Source organism: Eurytemora carolleeae, unplaced genomic scaffold (genome assembly GCF_000591075.1).
Source record: "Eurytemora carolleeae unplaced genomic scaffold, Eaff_2.0 scaffold782, whole genome shotgun sequence".
Classification (NCBI taxonomy): Eukaryota; Metazoa; Arthropoda; class Copepoda; order Calanoida; family Temoridae; genus Eurytemora; species Eurytemora carolleeae.
The window spans coordinates 148,143-163,927 of NW_019397358.1; the positions used below are offsets into that span (position 1 = coordinate 148,143).

Sequence of the window (15,785 nt, forward strand, 5' to 3'; positions counted from 1 at the left end):
TATATAAAAATAAATATTTATAGATATTTATTAAGTAGCAATTACCCATATTATATGATCTTTAATTAGAAACTTCGTGACCGATTTGCCTCAAAATTTAAATGGAGAACTTAGTAAAACCATGCAGGAATGTTCTAACCTTTGTTTTCAATATCTAAGTTGAGTTGGTTGACTTTTCAGGGAAAGCTGGTACTATCATACGGAAATTCTTTTCTTATTTAGGTTAGACGTTGAATTTTACCTCCGATTAAGAATGTTGAACGGTGTTATAATAAAAAAGTTAAAGAGTATACAATTTCTACATTTATGACAAACATTGAACCCTCTTCAAAGTAAAAACAAGAATTTTGAAAATCGATCAAAAGTACGTTTCCGTCATATTTTAAAGTTTTTTTTCTATGTGTATTATATATATTTTGCTGTTTCAATTAGTTAAAACCTTAAAATTTTTTTAGAAAAATTATCTAAAGCAGGGATTTGATAGTGCACGAAAATTACAGACAAAAATACGTTTTCTGGATTAGAAAAGCTTTTACACACTGTACTGCAGAAAGCTTAATTATAAGGTAAGATTTATTAAAATTATTGAAATTAAATGAGAAATGGGGTTTCTCATCATATCTAGTTTAACTTTTCCTATTCAATTATTTCGACCTCAGATATTTTTAAATATTTTGATGAAAAATATACTCTTTATAATTAAAAATATTCAAATAATTATATCGTCTTAAAATTTAGATGTAAGTTTTTAAAATATATTTTAGTAGTTGAAGTGTCCGCATGAAATTAAAAAAAAAACTGGAGAAAAAAAACTTCGAATTAAAAAAAAATAGATTTTTGAAGAACAAAAATTCGAATTTTTTATCCATGGTTACCCCCGAGGTACTCAAGGGTTTCCTCAAAAACTTCAGCCAATTCGGTCAATCCGTTTAGCCAGCTATAGCTAATATATATGTAAAAAAATGTATAAATATACAAATTTATATATATGAGCGAAGAGCTTTATTATATAGATTAATAGCTAGAAGTAGCTAAACCGCGCAGACGCAGTTCATTATCTTCTCTTGTGTGCCAGTTCACAGTGATAAGAAGTGGTTGAACTAAGTCTGTACGATTCGTTATTCATTAAACCTGGCCCTGGAACAAACAAATAACTACATATAAAAGCATAAATTTTAATGGTAAACATTAAGTTAAAGTGCGTACACAAGTATGTTACTCTTATCATTTAATTATATGTGCTAATGAAGGTTGATTCTCAATTTTCCAGTAAATTTAAGCTTTAAACCAGAAGATGAGCCAGATAATCAAGAACTGCACTTTTATCGCTAATCTAATCACCCTGAGCTGGAAACTTTAGAATGGTGGATATCGAGATTAATGCTTGATCCTCTCTTTTTCTTAATATCGAGACTAACCTAATCTTGTACTTGTAACCTGAAAAGTGTATAAAATTCAACCAATCAGAGTCGCGATTATAAGGCCGATAAATTTTAAATTTTACGCGTCATTTAAGATTATATACAGAGACGGGAGGGACTCTCTAATTTAGAAAAACCGGTTTTTGATCTTTTTCTCCACTTTATCCAAGAAAAATGGTTTAAGAAGAAAATCAAAAGTGTCTTCATTGGATACTCAAATTAAGTAATCGGGATTAAGGATATCTCATTCTAAAGTTTTCAGCTCTGGACTAACTAGGGCGAAATGCGTTCGCTTTTGGTATTTGGTATATAATTCTTTTTTTACAATCAATTTAAATTTACAGAGTTGTCTTATATACTTTTTCATTTTATGAAACTATTGTGTACTTCATTATTCTTCCTCACTTCAACGTGAATTTCATAATGAACGTGCTCTAAAGTAATTATCGTGCTATAAAGTTAAATTAGCTGTACAAGCATGCGTGTGCTATCAAGTTTTGATTGGTTCCCCGATTTTCTCAAAAAAATTTAGGATAATATTTCAAAATATTTTTTTTCAATTGAAATAAAATTAAAATTGAAATCAACTTTATATTTTGACGTCTGCTTTGTCCCAAAGCTTATTTGATCTTGAAATAAGACAAGTACACAAACGTTTCATTAAATTACCTATAACAGTATTATTTTTCTCTATATCTCGAAGGTTCTCGCCTTATTAGAATATATTTTGTCCCTCGATAGAGAAAATTTCTGTCCAAAAACTTTATAACACTGAGAACCAAAATAACAGTGTTTTGAATAGTTATAAACGTATTTGTCGACACAAAAATTGTAAAGAGGAAAGGAAAAAAAATTGTTTATTAAGTCAAATTCTAATCGTATAAGGATCGAACTGTAAATCCGCAATTTGTACTCATGATCTATCTGCGTACAGACCGTCATTGTGTACATCCCAGTTCTATTCTTACTGCTGAGTTCCCCCTTGGAAATATATTTCATGAAAATCAGCAGGAGAAGGTAGAACATTTTATTCATCTTAAAGATAAAACTGAGTTTCTAAAAAAGTCGGAAAATTATCCCTTGTTCCAAACCTAAAAAAGTTAAATATGTTTTCTTCATTTTTTATGATAGGTGAAAAAAAAACTTTTTTCAAATTTATTTGCACATTTGAAAAAAATTTGTTCTAGGATTTTTATTATAATGGTAGAAAAGGATGCATCATTTTATATAAATTTTTTTTCAAAAGTAATTTTTGAACTTATTTAATTAAAAAAAATTGTCATTTTACTTAATACCTCAATGTAAGCAGTATTTTATATATTCCTTAAGAATAAAACAGTTATAATAGTGATTTTCTGACTTTTTTGGTTGTTTTTTTGTAAAATACATTTAAATTATAAAGGAATATTATTTCGAAAGTTTCAAGGATAATGATTTAAAGAATGAAATAATTAAGTTTAACGGGAAATAAAATGGACACATTGATCTGATGTGCTTTAATCATAATCATCAAATATAAATAATTATTTAATTTTTTAGAAACATTCCATTGACATTCCTTAATGGAGGAAGAATTGGGTTCACAGCTGTATTAGTTGGTATATTATCATCATTATCATCATTATCATCATTATCATCATTATCATCATTATTATCATTATCATCATTATCATCATCATCATCATTATCATCATTATCATTATTATCATCATTATCACAATTATCATCATTATCATCATTATCATCATTATTTCTCCAGGTTTGTCTCTAGCTGAGCTTGGTGTAAGTGTAGCAGAGCACCATGAGTTTAAACCAGTGGCTGATATCCTGGCTCCCATTGGGAAGGCATTTTTGTATTTTTCGGGTAAGGACATTTTGCAGTCTAAAGTTTAGAAATGTACAGACCCTCTGGAAGAAACCGTACACGTAATTTAAAGAGACCCTCCATTTTGTAAGTGTTATGTCCAATTCTCAAGGATACCCTATATACCTTTGTCCGAGGATGGATGACATGAATATCCACTAGATTTCCAGCTTTAAAAATAAAAATATTCCCCTAATCCTAAATCAGAAAAAGGTCTATAAGGTATTGTTGCAAATCAGAACCGTTGTTTGAGTTAAAAGAAGTGAAGGCGTAATTTCAAGTGAGTGTGAGTGTGCCCCTCCATGAAAATATGGCAATGTCCGATTCACAACGGCACCCTTCATAGCTTTGTCTGATTTAGTGTAAATAATATATAAAAGTTATTACTTTTGAAATGTAGTTTCTCTTATGAAAAGTGACTTGTGCGTTTCTACTGCATAAATACCTGTAGGAACTATCAGAATTGAATACTAAATTAGAAAAATGCAATATCTTCCTTTTTATTGATTACATTATTTAAAAGGAACTGTAAGCGTAAATTTAAGTGATCCTTCATGCAAAAATGGCAATGCCTGATTAAAACGGTATCCTTGAAATCTGATCAATCATAGATTAATAAAAATACAGACAGAATACTAGATGTTGTCTTTTCAAGATTTAAGGGTTTCGTTCACAATAACCCTGAGGTAAAAGCCAAAAGGAGTAGAACAGGCTATCTATCTGTCTGGTAATTCAACGCAGCATGCGCTTATCTCCTTTTGACGTATCACGCACAATTATTGTGAACGAAAAACCCCTAAATTTTGAAAAGACTACTTTTAGTGTTCTGTCTGTATTTTTATTAATCTATGATTGATCAGATAAAAGTTTCAAGGATACTGTTTTGAATCAGCGTTGCTATTTTTGCCTTTTAGGGTCACTTGAAAATGCGTTTACAGCCCTTTGAGCCATTTCAAATACAGGTTATTCTTTTTCAGTTGTTCTGCTGATGGTTGGTAATATACGGTTTGGGATCCAGAGTTCTGGTATTCTCTTCTCTCTATTCTTCCTGGTAGCAGGTCTTCAGTCAATCACTTTTGCTTCAGTTGTTAGATTTGGAGATATCATCCACCAGGTTCAAAACTCATTCTTTATTTTAAAAATCATATGTTTTTTTCCCCGACAATTTTCCTTCAGTTTTGCTTGTTTTTGGTTTCTTAATTATCACTTTTTTCATGAAATAAAGTTAGACAATGTTAAATGTACGGAAAAATTTGTTTAATTTATTTTAACAGAAAACCGACATCATTGCACAGATAATGGACTGTTCCAAAAATTTTAATGATTATATTTTTTAGAAATCTAAGGGGAATTAATTTAATTCTCTTTCCGACAAAAATATGAAGAGCCTCTTAATCCTGAGATAAACAATACAAATGTTTAAGCTTGATTTTGTATATGGAAAACCATTTGAAAGTAAACCAACTCTATTGATTAAAGATAATGTTTAGGTTTATAGCAGTGAACTGTTCTATGCTGAATATTGTTTAATTCTGGTCGTGTTTTTTCTGCATTTCTGGGCTGATCCCCCTCCTGCTAGTGTGCAACTCGATGGTATTTTATTGTTTACTTTTTTACACTAAGCGACATGCTTACTAGATTTGAAATAAAGCTCAACCAATCTTTTGTGAAGGTTTTTATGGTTAAAATCTAGCTTAGTGTAATAACCAACCAATAATGTGTACAATTTTTTAATATCTTTGAGTACCTCTTTCTTAAATGAAAATAAGAACAAAGCAAAAGAATTGAGCTTTATCACAAACTCAGACAATGTCGGAGAGCTTAGTTATTTCAAGCTCTAAAATCTGATGGATCCCCTAAATCTGAGTTTGAAATATCAAAGGAATACACAATATCAGGTTGCAAATATTAGGGAATTAGAACATTTTGTTTGTGGCTAAGACTCAATTCCTATTGCTGATTATTGATTTTTGTGCGGAATTTGAAAAAAATTTGGCCAGAATCGGTTCAGCCGTTTTATGTTTTTTGGATACAAACAGACGGACACCTAAGCAAAGTATATATATAGAAGTATTGTAAAGCAAGTTAAGCTTGCAGTTAAGCTTTTATAATTGTAAATTTATAGATATGCGAGAGGATGATATGTCCAATGAAAATGCCTCTTTTCCCAGCAGAATCACATTCGCTTACTTTGATAGAATCATTAGGATGGGTTGGAAGACTCCTCTTACTCTAGAAAAACTTCCTAAACTCAGTTTAAGGTGAAAAATAAAATAAATATAGGCTGGTTTTTATTTCTTACATTTTTTTTAGAGAACGTTGTAGTCTTGTTTTTCCTAAATGGAATAAATTTTGGATCAAAGAATATACAGCGAACCAAAAGAAAAAGAAGAGTACTTCAATTTTATTTCCTTTATTCCGAACATTCTGCTGGATTTATCTTGGCTCCTCTTTTATTCAACTTCTTGTCGTTCTATTTCAGCAAGTTACTCCACAGGTAGAGGGAAGATTAAAAACTGCATTGATTACCAAACCGGAGGTTCATTTTCTTTTTTCAGATTCTTGGTTTTTTGATTAATTTCATCAGCTCTGATGAAGAAGAATGGAAAGGATATCTGTATATGAGTCTTCTAGTAGGAGTAAATCTACTGATAACTATTCTTAATTCACAATATTTCAAAGACCAGCAACTTATCGGCCTAAGGATGAGATCTGCGTTAACTTGTGCTTTGTTTCGTAAATCGTTACGGCTTTCAAGCAAATCAAGAAAAGAGTTATCTGTTGGAGAAACAGTAAACCTAATGTCAATAGATACACAAAGAATTATGGATGTTATAATGAGCCTTAACTTACTGTGGTCTAGTCCTCTTACGCTTGGATTGTCTCTCTATTCTCTATGGGCATACCTTGGACCATCATCATTAGCTGGACTTTTAGTTATGGTGCTGATCATACCCATCAATGCATATCTCTCCTCGGAAATGAAAAAGTATCAAAAAATGAACATGAAAAACAAGGATGCTAGAATGAAGGCAATGAATGAGATTCTCGAAGGAGTTAAGGTTCTAAAGCTTTATGCTTGGGAACCAAGCTTTGAACAGCAAATAACAGATATCAGATTGACTGAAGTAGAAAATTTGAAAAGAATGTCTTACCTGGGAGCAATACAGACTTTCATTTTTAATTCTACTCCGTTTTTTGTAGCCCTAGCTTCATTCACATCATTTGTTCTCTCAAGTCCGGATAACATTTTAAATGCAGATATTGCATTTGTATCCATTTCCTATTTTAACATAATTAGAAGACCTTTAAATCAGTTGCCAGGGTTGATTACTCAAATGATATCTGCAACAGTATCTCTTGATCGTTTAAACAATTATCTTAATGCTCCAGAAGTCAGTGCTTCAAATGTAACTCATTACGACGATGGAGATGATTTGGCTATAAATGTCATAAATGGAAACCTAACATGGGATAAGGAATCCGAACCAGTTCTGAAAAACATTGACCTCAAGATAAAACGTGGTGAAATGGTTGCAATTGTGGGTCAAGTTGGGTCAGGTAAATCATCTCTTCTGTCCTCTCTAATTGGTGAGCTTGAGAGAGCAGGCTTGAACACTATGATTAATGTTTTGGGAAATGTTTCCTATGTTCCACAACAAGCATGGATGCAGAATGCATCCTTGCAGTATAATATAACATTTGGAAGACAATTCAATGAAAGATTGTATGAAAAAGTTATAGATTCTTGTGCATTAAAATCAGATTTTGAAATTCTGCCGAACAGAGATTTGACAGAAATCGGAGAGAAAGGGATTAATTTGTCGGGAGGACAAAAACAAAGGGTTTCTATGGCAAGAGCTGTTTACAGCAATGGAGACATATATCTGCTTGATGATCCATTGTCTGCAGTAGATGCTCATGTTGGTCAGCACATATATGAAAATGTTATAGGTCCTAATGGTTTATTGAAAAATAAGACCAGAGTGCTTGTTACTCATGGTGTTAAGTATTTACCCGAAATGGATAACATCATTGTATTGAAAGATGGTATGATATCTGAGTCAGGGACATATCGAGAACTCTTAGACCAAGGAAAAGAATTTGCAGATTTTCTCATTCAGTACATCAACGAAGAAGAGGATAAGATGTTGGGACAAGACACAGAAACTGTAGAAGATGTAAAGAAAGAATTAGCAAAGAAGCTAGGTCTGGACAAACTGGAAGTTGAGCTTGGTAAAGCAAGAAGTCGGAGCAGTGGGGCTCATAGTAATATTTCAGGATACACTACTGGTACTATAGAAAGAAAGATTCAGCCACTGTTAAAAGAAAGGCCTTTCTTAAAGGTAAAAACTTTTTCAGTTTTTTCAAAAGGAGTAGTAGATGAAGCTTCTGTTAAAAACAAGTCTATTCAAGATGAAAAAACTCCCCTCAAGCCAGGTAAACCTGGAGGATATGGTGGACTCGGAAGTAAAATACCTGGAAAAGATGCACTCTTGGGCAACAGAAGTGGAGGGCAGGGTAAAGGATTTAGAGGAGGAGGAGATTTGATGACTTTAGAAAAGGTTGAAACTAAAGCGGTGGCAAATGCAGTGTATAGATTTTATTTCAATTCCGTTGGTATACTTGCAGTGATTACTATAATATTGTTAAACATAATGACACAAGGGTTGACAATAGGAACCAATGTTTGGCTATCAGTATGGTCTGATGATCCTGATTCTGCAGAAGCTTCAATCAGAAATGTTTACCTTGGTGTTTATGGAACTTTAGGATCTCTCTCAGCAGCAACTATATGCATATCCTCTTTGGTAACAGCCGTTGGTGGACTAAATGCCTCTTCCATTCTTCACAACAGGATGCTTGCTGGGGTACTCAGAGCTCCAATGTCATTTTTTGACACAACGCCCAAGGGGAGAATTGTAAATAGATTTGCAAAGGATATTGATTTTATTGATCGATCTATTCCAATGACATTTTCAGCTCTACTCAGGTTAGGATTTTCAGTTGTTGGAACCATTGCTGTTATCAGTTACACCAGTCCAATTTTCATAGCTGTCTTTATTCCTCTAAGTTTGTTGTACATGTTTGTACAAAAGATCTATGTAGCTACATCAAGACAGCTTAGGAGACTTGAGTCAAGCACAAGATCTCCAATATATAGTTGGTTTGGAGAATCTATCAGTGGAGTATCAACAATCAAAGCTTTCAATATTCAAGACAGATTTATCACAGAAATTGAAAATAAGATTGATGTGAATCAGTCTTGTGCCGAACCCAATATAATTTCAAATAGATGGCTGTCTATAAGACTTGAAATGCTGGGAAATCTAATTATATTGTTTGCAGCGCTTTTTGCAATTCTGGGTCGAGATACTTTAGATCCTGGAATTGTTGGGCTGTCACTGTCTTATGCAATGCAGATAACTCAGAGCCTTAACTTGCTGATCAGACAAACAAGTCAAATAGAAAACAACATGGTGAGTGTTGAACGAGTAAAAGAATACCAGAATGGACTACCCCAAGAAGCGCCATGGCAAACAGAAAAAGACCCAAAAGGAGATTGGCCCGAGTTCGGAGCAGTGCAGTTTAAGGGACTTCAAACAAGGTAGAAATTAGAATTCATAATTGATAACAATGATACATTGTAAAAAGTAATTTCTATTCGTTCTTTTCTGATTGAATTGCAAGTCAATGGTTGGCCAGTCTATAGATGGTTCTTAAAGACCTCCATATGAAGGATCAAGTTAGCGCTCTGCATAACATTTTTTTAAGAGTGATCATTTATGGTCATTTAAAATCATTTTAGATCTTTCGACATAAAGATAAAATTTCTTTTAATGTTGTTTTAATTTCAAAATTTCAGATACAGGGAAGGTCTTGATCTGGTACTAAAGGGTGTTGATCTACATATTTCCCCTGGCATGAAAGTTGGTGTGGTGGGTAGGACAGGTGCAGGGAAGTCATCATTAACTCTATCCTTGTTCAGGTATACAACAAAATCAATTTTGTAATTAAATAATTAATTTTTCTCATTTCTAATTCTAATCTTTTTATAACTTCCTTTATTCAGGATTATTGAGTCAACCAGGAATGAAAATAAACTTTATGTTACAAAATGATATGCAATTTTTATTTCAGATTTTTATTTTCCATATTTGTCCAAAGTTTATTCATATAACTATTAAAGTGGAACTATAGAAATTGATGGTGTTGATATTTCAAAAATTGGTCTCGGAACTCTGAGGTCTAGACTCACAATTATTCCCCAGGTAAAAAAATGATATACAAGGTGTCTCTAAAAAATGCTCTTTACGACATTGTAGTACTCATAATGATTCAATTTTGAACATTTTTGACATCTCTAAAAACCTGTGGAAAATGGACATTTTTTAGGTTTGTCTAGAAGATTTTATTTTATTTTTATCTCAACTGTGTTTATTTCTTTAATGTTTGTGTTTTATACCTTTTATTGATATCAATTTTAAATCTTTGAAATCATTTGTAGAATTCATTACTATCCTGATTTTACAAGAATATAATAATCACGCAAAAAAAACAATAGTTCTGGGATTTCCAAATTGTGGTCTGCTTTTTTGTTCTTTCAAAATTACCAGAGAATTTAGAAAATTATTTGAAATAAGAACAAAATTATCTAAACCTAAACAAAACCAAATGGACGAATAATGGAAGACAATTTTTAAGTAATCTATAAACTATACTTATACACTGTGAACTAGACTTAAGTAGAAGGTACAAAGGAGTTAAGTTTTTGCCACAAACTCGCATTTTCTAACCCCTATATCTTTGCAACCTGATGGTGTAAACCTTTGATATTTCAAACTTAGACTATTTGATTGAACAGAATTAATAGTTTGAAATATCAAAGGTCTAGGAAAACGGGTTGAAAGGAATTAGAAAATCAGAGTTTGTGGCAAAAATTCAATTCCTTTATGCGACATTATACTACGACTTTGTTCACTCGTAGCTCCTCTAGTTTTAAATTTAAAGTATGAAAAAGCAAATTTAACAGAAATTTTAAAAAATCTAAACATTTTTGTTCTTTCAATAGCTCTCCAATTAAAGGAGTAATGTTTGAACACATAAGATTTCAATTTTACATTCCATTTACTCTAGTTGGACGAAAATTATTACTAAATAAAACAAAAACAGGATCCGGTTTTGTTCTCTGGTTCTCTGAGGATGAACCTGGATCCCTTCAATGAGTGTTCTGACCAGCAGCTCTGGAGAGCTCTGGAGTTAGGGCATCTCAGGTCAACTTCAAAATGATATAGAATTTAGACAACAAACCGACTTTAAAGGAACTGTAAAAGAAGTTTCAAGTAACCATCCATTTTGTAACCACGGTATCCTTTTAACCTTCTTGATTTATAATGTGGAAGATATCGTCGTTGATTTTACTTTGCAGTCGTAAACAGTGAAAAGCTGAATTTACTCGTCTTATTTAGATATGTTGCTAAGTATTTAATAATATGTTATTGTTATAAACATGACTGGAATTATTATTAAAACATTAAACCACGACTTTCGATTTTATCTGGTTATGAAGTTGTATCATTATAAATTAATGCCTAATATTTTTAAACAACCAAACCAAGTTTGTAAAAAGTATTTTTATACAGTTGTTTATTTTTGTAGTACGTATGTAAAGACTCTCAACCAGGGATTGGATTATATGGTAATATATTTCAAATTATAATAGAATAAAATATTTTTTAATTATTTGGAATATTTAGCTTTTCAATTTAACAAGATTTAAAGACTGATGGTGAATCTGGCTCAAGTTTGAGGAAAATTTCAAACAGGGGCCGAAGTGAAACTCCATACAAAGATGGCAATGCCCGATTCACAACGGTACTCTTGAAATCTTATCTATTGTTTAGGGTTTAAAGTATTTAATTCTTAATTTTTTTTATTTTTTCCTGCAGTATAAATGCGCGAGCCGCTTTTGTAGATAAACCACATTTGAAAAAACTAAATTTTTAAAATTATGAACCTTTATATCTAATTTATTCTAGATTAGAAGCTTTAAAGGGTGTCGTTGGGAATCTTTGCTTGGAGGTTCACTTGAAGTCACGCTTACAGTCCCTTTAAAGTAAATTTTGTTAGATAAGCGAGGGTGGTGAGAATCTATCTGTCGGTCAACGTCAGCTAGTTTGTCTCGCTAGAGCACTTCTTCGTAAATCCAATATATTGATCTTGGATGAAGCTACTGCTGCTATTGATCTTGAGACAGATGATCTTATCCAGGTAAACGGAGATCGGAGCTCATAACTTGTGAGCTTTTAATCCCTACAGTAAGCTCTAAATTAAATATTTTGAAGTCCGAAAGAATGAGTTATAGTTCCTTTTTTAAATTAAAAGACACCAAAATCTACCTTCGGCCAATGCCGAATTACGACAAAAATAAAAGTAACTTTTTTCATGAATTTGGTATTTAATCTCATCAAATTAAAAGTTTCCTTATTTTTACAGTTTAGGCAGTGTAAATTAGTCCCATCTCTAGTAGTAGTAGTACCAGGATTCCAGTATTAAAGGATCCATATATTGAAGGATCCAGGTATAGAAGGATACATGGATTGAAGGATCCTGGTTTTGAAGGATCCATGTATTGAAGAATCCAGTTATGAATACCCAGGTATTAAAGGATCCAGGTATTGAAGGATCCATGGATTGAAAGATCCAGGTATCGAAAGATCCAAATAAAGACGGATACATGGATTTAAAGATCCAGGTATTGAAGGATCCATGTATATAAGGATCCAGGTATTAAAGGATCAGCACTGAAAACAAATATTTTAAGGAAACTATTCGAAGTGAGTTTAAAAGTACAACTATCATCACAATAGCGCACAGGATAAACACCATCATGGACAGCAACCTCGTGGTGGTCCTTTCAGAGGGGAAGATACAAGAGGCAGGACCTCCAGACAAGTATTATTATTATTATTATTATTATTATTATTATTATTATTATTATTATCATTATTATTATTATTATTATTATTATTATTATTATTATTATTATTATTATTATTATTATTATTATTATTATTATTATTATTATCATTATTATTATTATTATTATTATTATTATTATTTTTATTATTATTATTATTATTACTATTATTATTATTATTATTATATTACTATTATTATTATCATTATTATTATTATTATTATTAATATAACCCTTACTATTAGATGGTATAATTTTTTTCATTTGATTAATTTTACAACTAAAGATTATCCTTCTAAACACAAAGGCCCCAACAACTGTGATGTAAGAAGACGACTGTTAGAATCAATTTATGATTTTGAATAGTCCATTTTGCAATAAATATTGAACAATTGTGATGTTTACACAGACACATTTCACTAAATAAACTGATGTTCAATTAACTGAATTGGAATTATGTGCTTAATAACAATAATAACATAAAAGATTATTTAAATGTCGTCTTCATATTCCATAGCTTTTATTTTCTTCTAGATTAATGGCGGATCCTGAGAGTATATTTGCTTTAATGGCGAAGGAGGCAGGAATATCTGGATTCGAGCAAGCTGAGAAAAATCTGATAGAACTTGAAGATAAGAAAGATGATACTGACACAGAGGATGACGAGGTTGAGGAGGGTAAGAAGGATAAAAAAGAAGATATGGTGGATGGTCCTACAAAACCTTATAAGGAATGATAGAAATGATTGATTTGCGTTCCACAGAGCATCAAAATATTGAATACAGGGTGTCCCAAACATGACAGTTGGTAAATTGTTATGAAAGTCGTATTTTATATAGTTTATCAGATATTAAAGGCTTTTTGCAGTTTATTCCGCTAATTTGTATTGTTGCCTTTGGTATCAAACAACTTAATTAAGATTATGGAAGTAGACATTCTAAACTATTGACCAACTGTCATGTTTCTTTGGACACCCTGTAGCTTTCAAATGACCTCTATTCTACGTTTAGAAGGAAAAGGAAAATCAAAACTTTTTCATTCCTTAGAGATTACAAAATGAGATATTTGTGTTTAACCCTAACCAGACTGGGTGAGGGAAGGAGAGTTTGGTGCCCCCCCCCTAAATTCGTATTGACATCTATTTTTGCAATATTCTTTTTAGGCGGAAATGCTTTTTTTACTATAGCTGCAATTCCCAAAAAAATTTTCTTTTGAATTATTCCAAGTTTTTTTGGCTATTTTTTTCACACCTCCCTTACTCAAAATCACCCTGACTGTTGAAATTAGTGAGCTATTTTTTTAATGAGCTCACCTTAAAAAATTGGGCATATTTTTGCGAACATGTAAATTGGAAGTTTGAACTCCAAAATTTTTACGAAAGACATTTTTTTATATGGAGGGTGGGGTGGCGCAGGACTTCCCGCCCCCAAAATTTGGTGAAACAATGTATTTTGCCAGCTGTTTTTAAATGTCGTCTTCTAAAAGAGGGAAAAGCATGAAATATTTATAAATTCAAAAATTATAAATAACTATTCAATTATTAGAAAAGGGAGTTGGATAGAAAAACAAGAATTCCAACTTCAAAACTTGGAAAACAAAACAAAGGGATTGAGGAGCAAAGTGGATTCCAAAGAGGAAGCAAAGGGATTACAGGAGAAGGGGGGAAGAGAGGGGGGCGGGGAAGGGGAAGGGGAAGAGGAGTGAAAACTACCTGGAGACCTTGAAATATTTTAGTGAAAATTAAACAAATAAAAAAATAATTTTATGCAAATTTAAAAAGTTATGATGAATAAAAACCTTTAAGTGTATTCCTAAAAATATTACAAAATAAGTGGCAGACCACTTTTAGGAAAATGCAAAGACGAAAGAAATCATGAGACTTAAACTTTAAACTGTGAATCTTGTTAGATTTAATTGTCAAATTTTAAAGTATTTAGAGATTTATAGTTTGCGGCAAGTACTTAGTTATTTTGACTTAAAAGTTATAAAGTTATTTTCTTTAAATCACAATTCCCTGCACTGAACTTGGCCCGTCATTATTAAGCATTTAACAAATTGACAGAACTAAATTCACATTTAAAATCTCCAGGTTATGATTTAAGTCTCATCCTGTCTTAGAACATCTTAAAAGCATCCTATCACGTGTTATACAAATCAGTGATCTTTGGGTTTGTATCAATATAACAAGTGCGTCCTCATTGTGCGTTCTTCTCAATGTGTGTTTTCAATGAGTATCCTCTGTGTGCGTCCTCCGTGTACGTCCTTAATGTGTCGATCCTTAGTGTGCATCCTCATTGTGCCTTCTCTGTGTGCGTCCTCAGTGTTCGTCCTCAATGTTCATCCTCTGTGTGCGTCCTCAGTGTGCGTCATCGGTGTGCGTCATCAATGGGTCTCCTAATTATGCAACCTAAATGACGTCCTCAGTTAATGTCCTCAATGTGTCTCCTCCATGGGCTCCCACAATGTGCGTTCTGTACATGCCTACTCTAGCTGCTTAAAGGTTGGCCTTGTACTTGAAATAAACCCGAGTTTACAGTGAATATGTTGCCAGCTAAGACATAAGACACATAAAGTTCCCTAGTTCTAGAATTCTTAATAAATTCCTGTAGCATTAGTATTAGCAGGTGCAATAACTTTACGCATAATTGATCTTCAACTGTTGTAAACACGTTCCCTGAGATTGTATTAGGACTACTAGATCACCAGATCCCTAGATCACTAGATCACTAGATCACTAGATCACTAGATCACTAGATCACTAGATCACTAGTTTTGGCTCAATTTTTATTTTTTTTTACAAATTTAAAAGTTATTTTTATAAAAAAAAACATCCGTCCTTATTCCAAAACATTATGTAATATTGAAAATTATATTTCTCTATGTAATTATATGAAGTTTAAAGAACTAAAATGCATGATCTAAGTTCTAACCATTCGTTATCAAAATACAATTTAGTTTTTATAGGTTCCGTTCCAACAATAAGAAAATCCCTCTCTAGCTGTCCATCTATCTGTATAATTGTTTGTCTGTCTATCTGTCTATCTGTCTATTTGTGCCTATCTAACTATTTTTCTATCTTTCTATTTGTCTATTTGTCTATTTTTCTATCTGTCTAATTGTATGTCTGTCTATTTGTCTATCTGTCTATTTGTCTATCTGTCTATTTGTCTATCTGTTTCTTTGTCTATCTGTCTATTTGTCTTTCTGTCTATTTGTCTATCTATATACTTGTTTATCTGTCTATTTGTCTATCTGTCTATTTGTCTATCTGTCTATTTGTCTATCTGTCTATTTGTCTATCTGTCTATTTGTCTATCTTTCTCTTTGTCTATATGTTTCTTTGTCTATCTGTCTATTTGTCTATCTCTATACTTGTCTACCTATGTATCTCTATATCTATCTATCTATCTATCTATCTATTTATCTATTTACCATCGACTTATCTTTGTATCTATTTATCTATGTCTACATCTATCTATATATATAAATAAATATATATATATATATATAGATATATATA

The 15,785-nt window shown here is 31.9% G+C and overlaps 1 protein-coding gene across 1 annotated transcript; it reads left to right on the forward strand.

Annotated features, from left to right (window-relative positions):
• Positions 1–2,349: 2,349 nt before the first annotated feature.
• On the forward strand, positions 2,350–14,004 carry LOC111713727 (multidrug resistance-associated protein 1; the record flags this gene model as incomplete). Its single annotated transcript, XM_023488667.1, has 17 exons — positions 2,350–2,438; positions 2,961–3,019; positions 3,181–3,285; positions 4,263–4,399; positions 4,776–4,878; positions 5,411–5,546; positions 5,599–5,782; positions 5,844–8,893; positions 9,152–9,274; positions 9,359–9,376; positions 9,476–9,557; positions 10,459–10,559; positions 10,945–10,984; positions 11,416–11,556; positions 12,110–12,240; positions 12,800–12,995; positions 13,810–14,004. Coding segments are annotated over 17 exons (4,875 nt in total), but the record flags the coding sequence as incomplete, so codon positions are not given.
• Between the last annotated feature and the right edge of the window lie 1,781 nt (positions 14,005–15,785).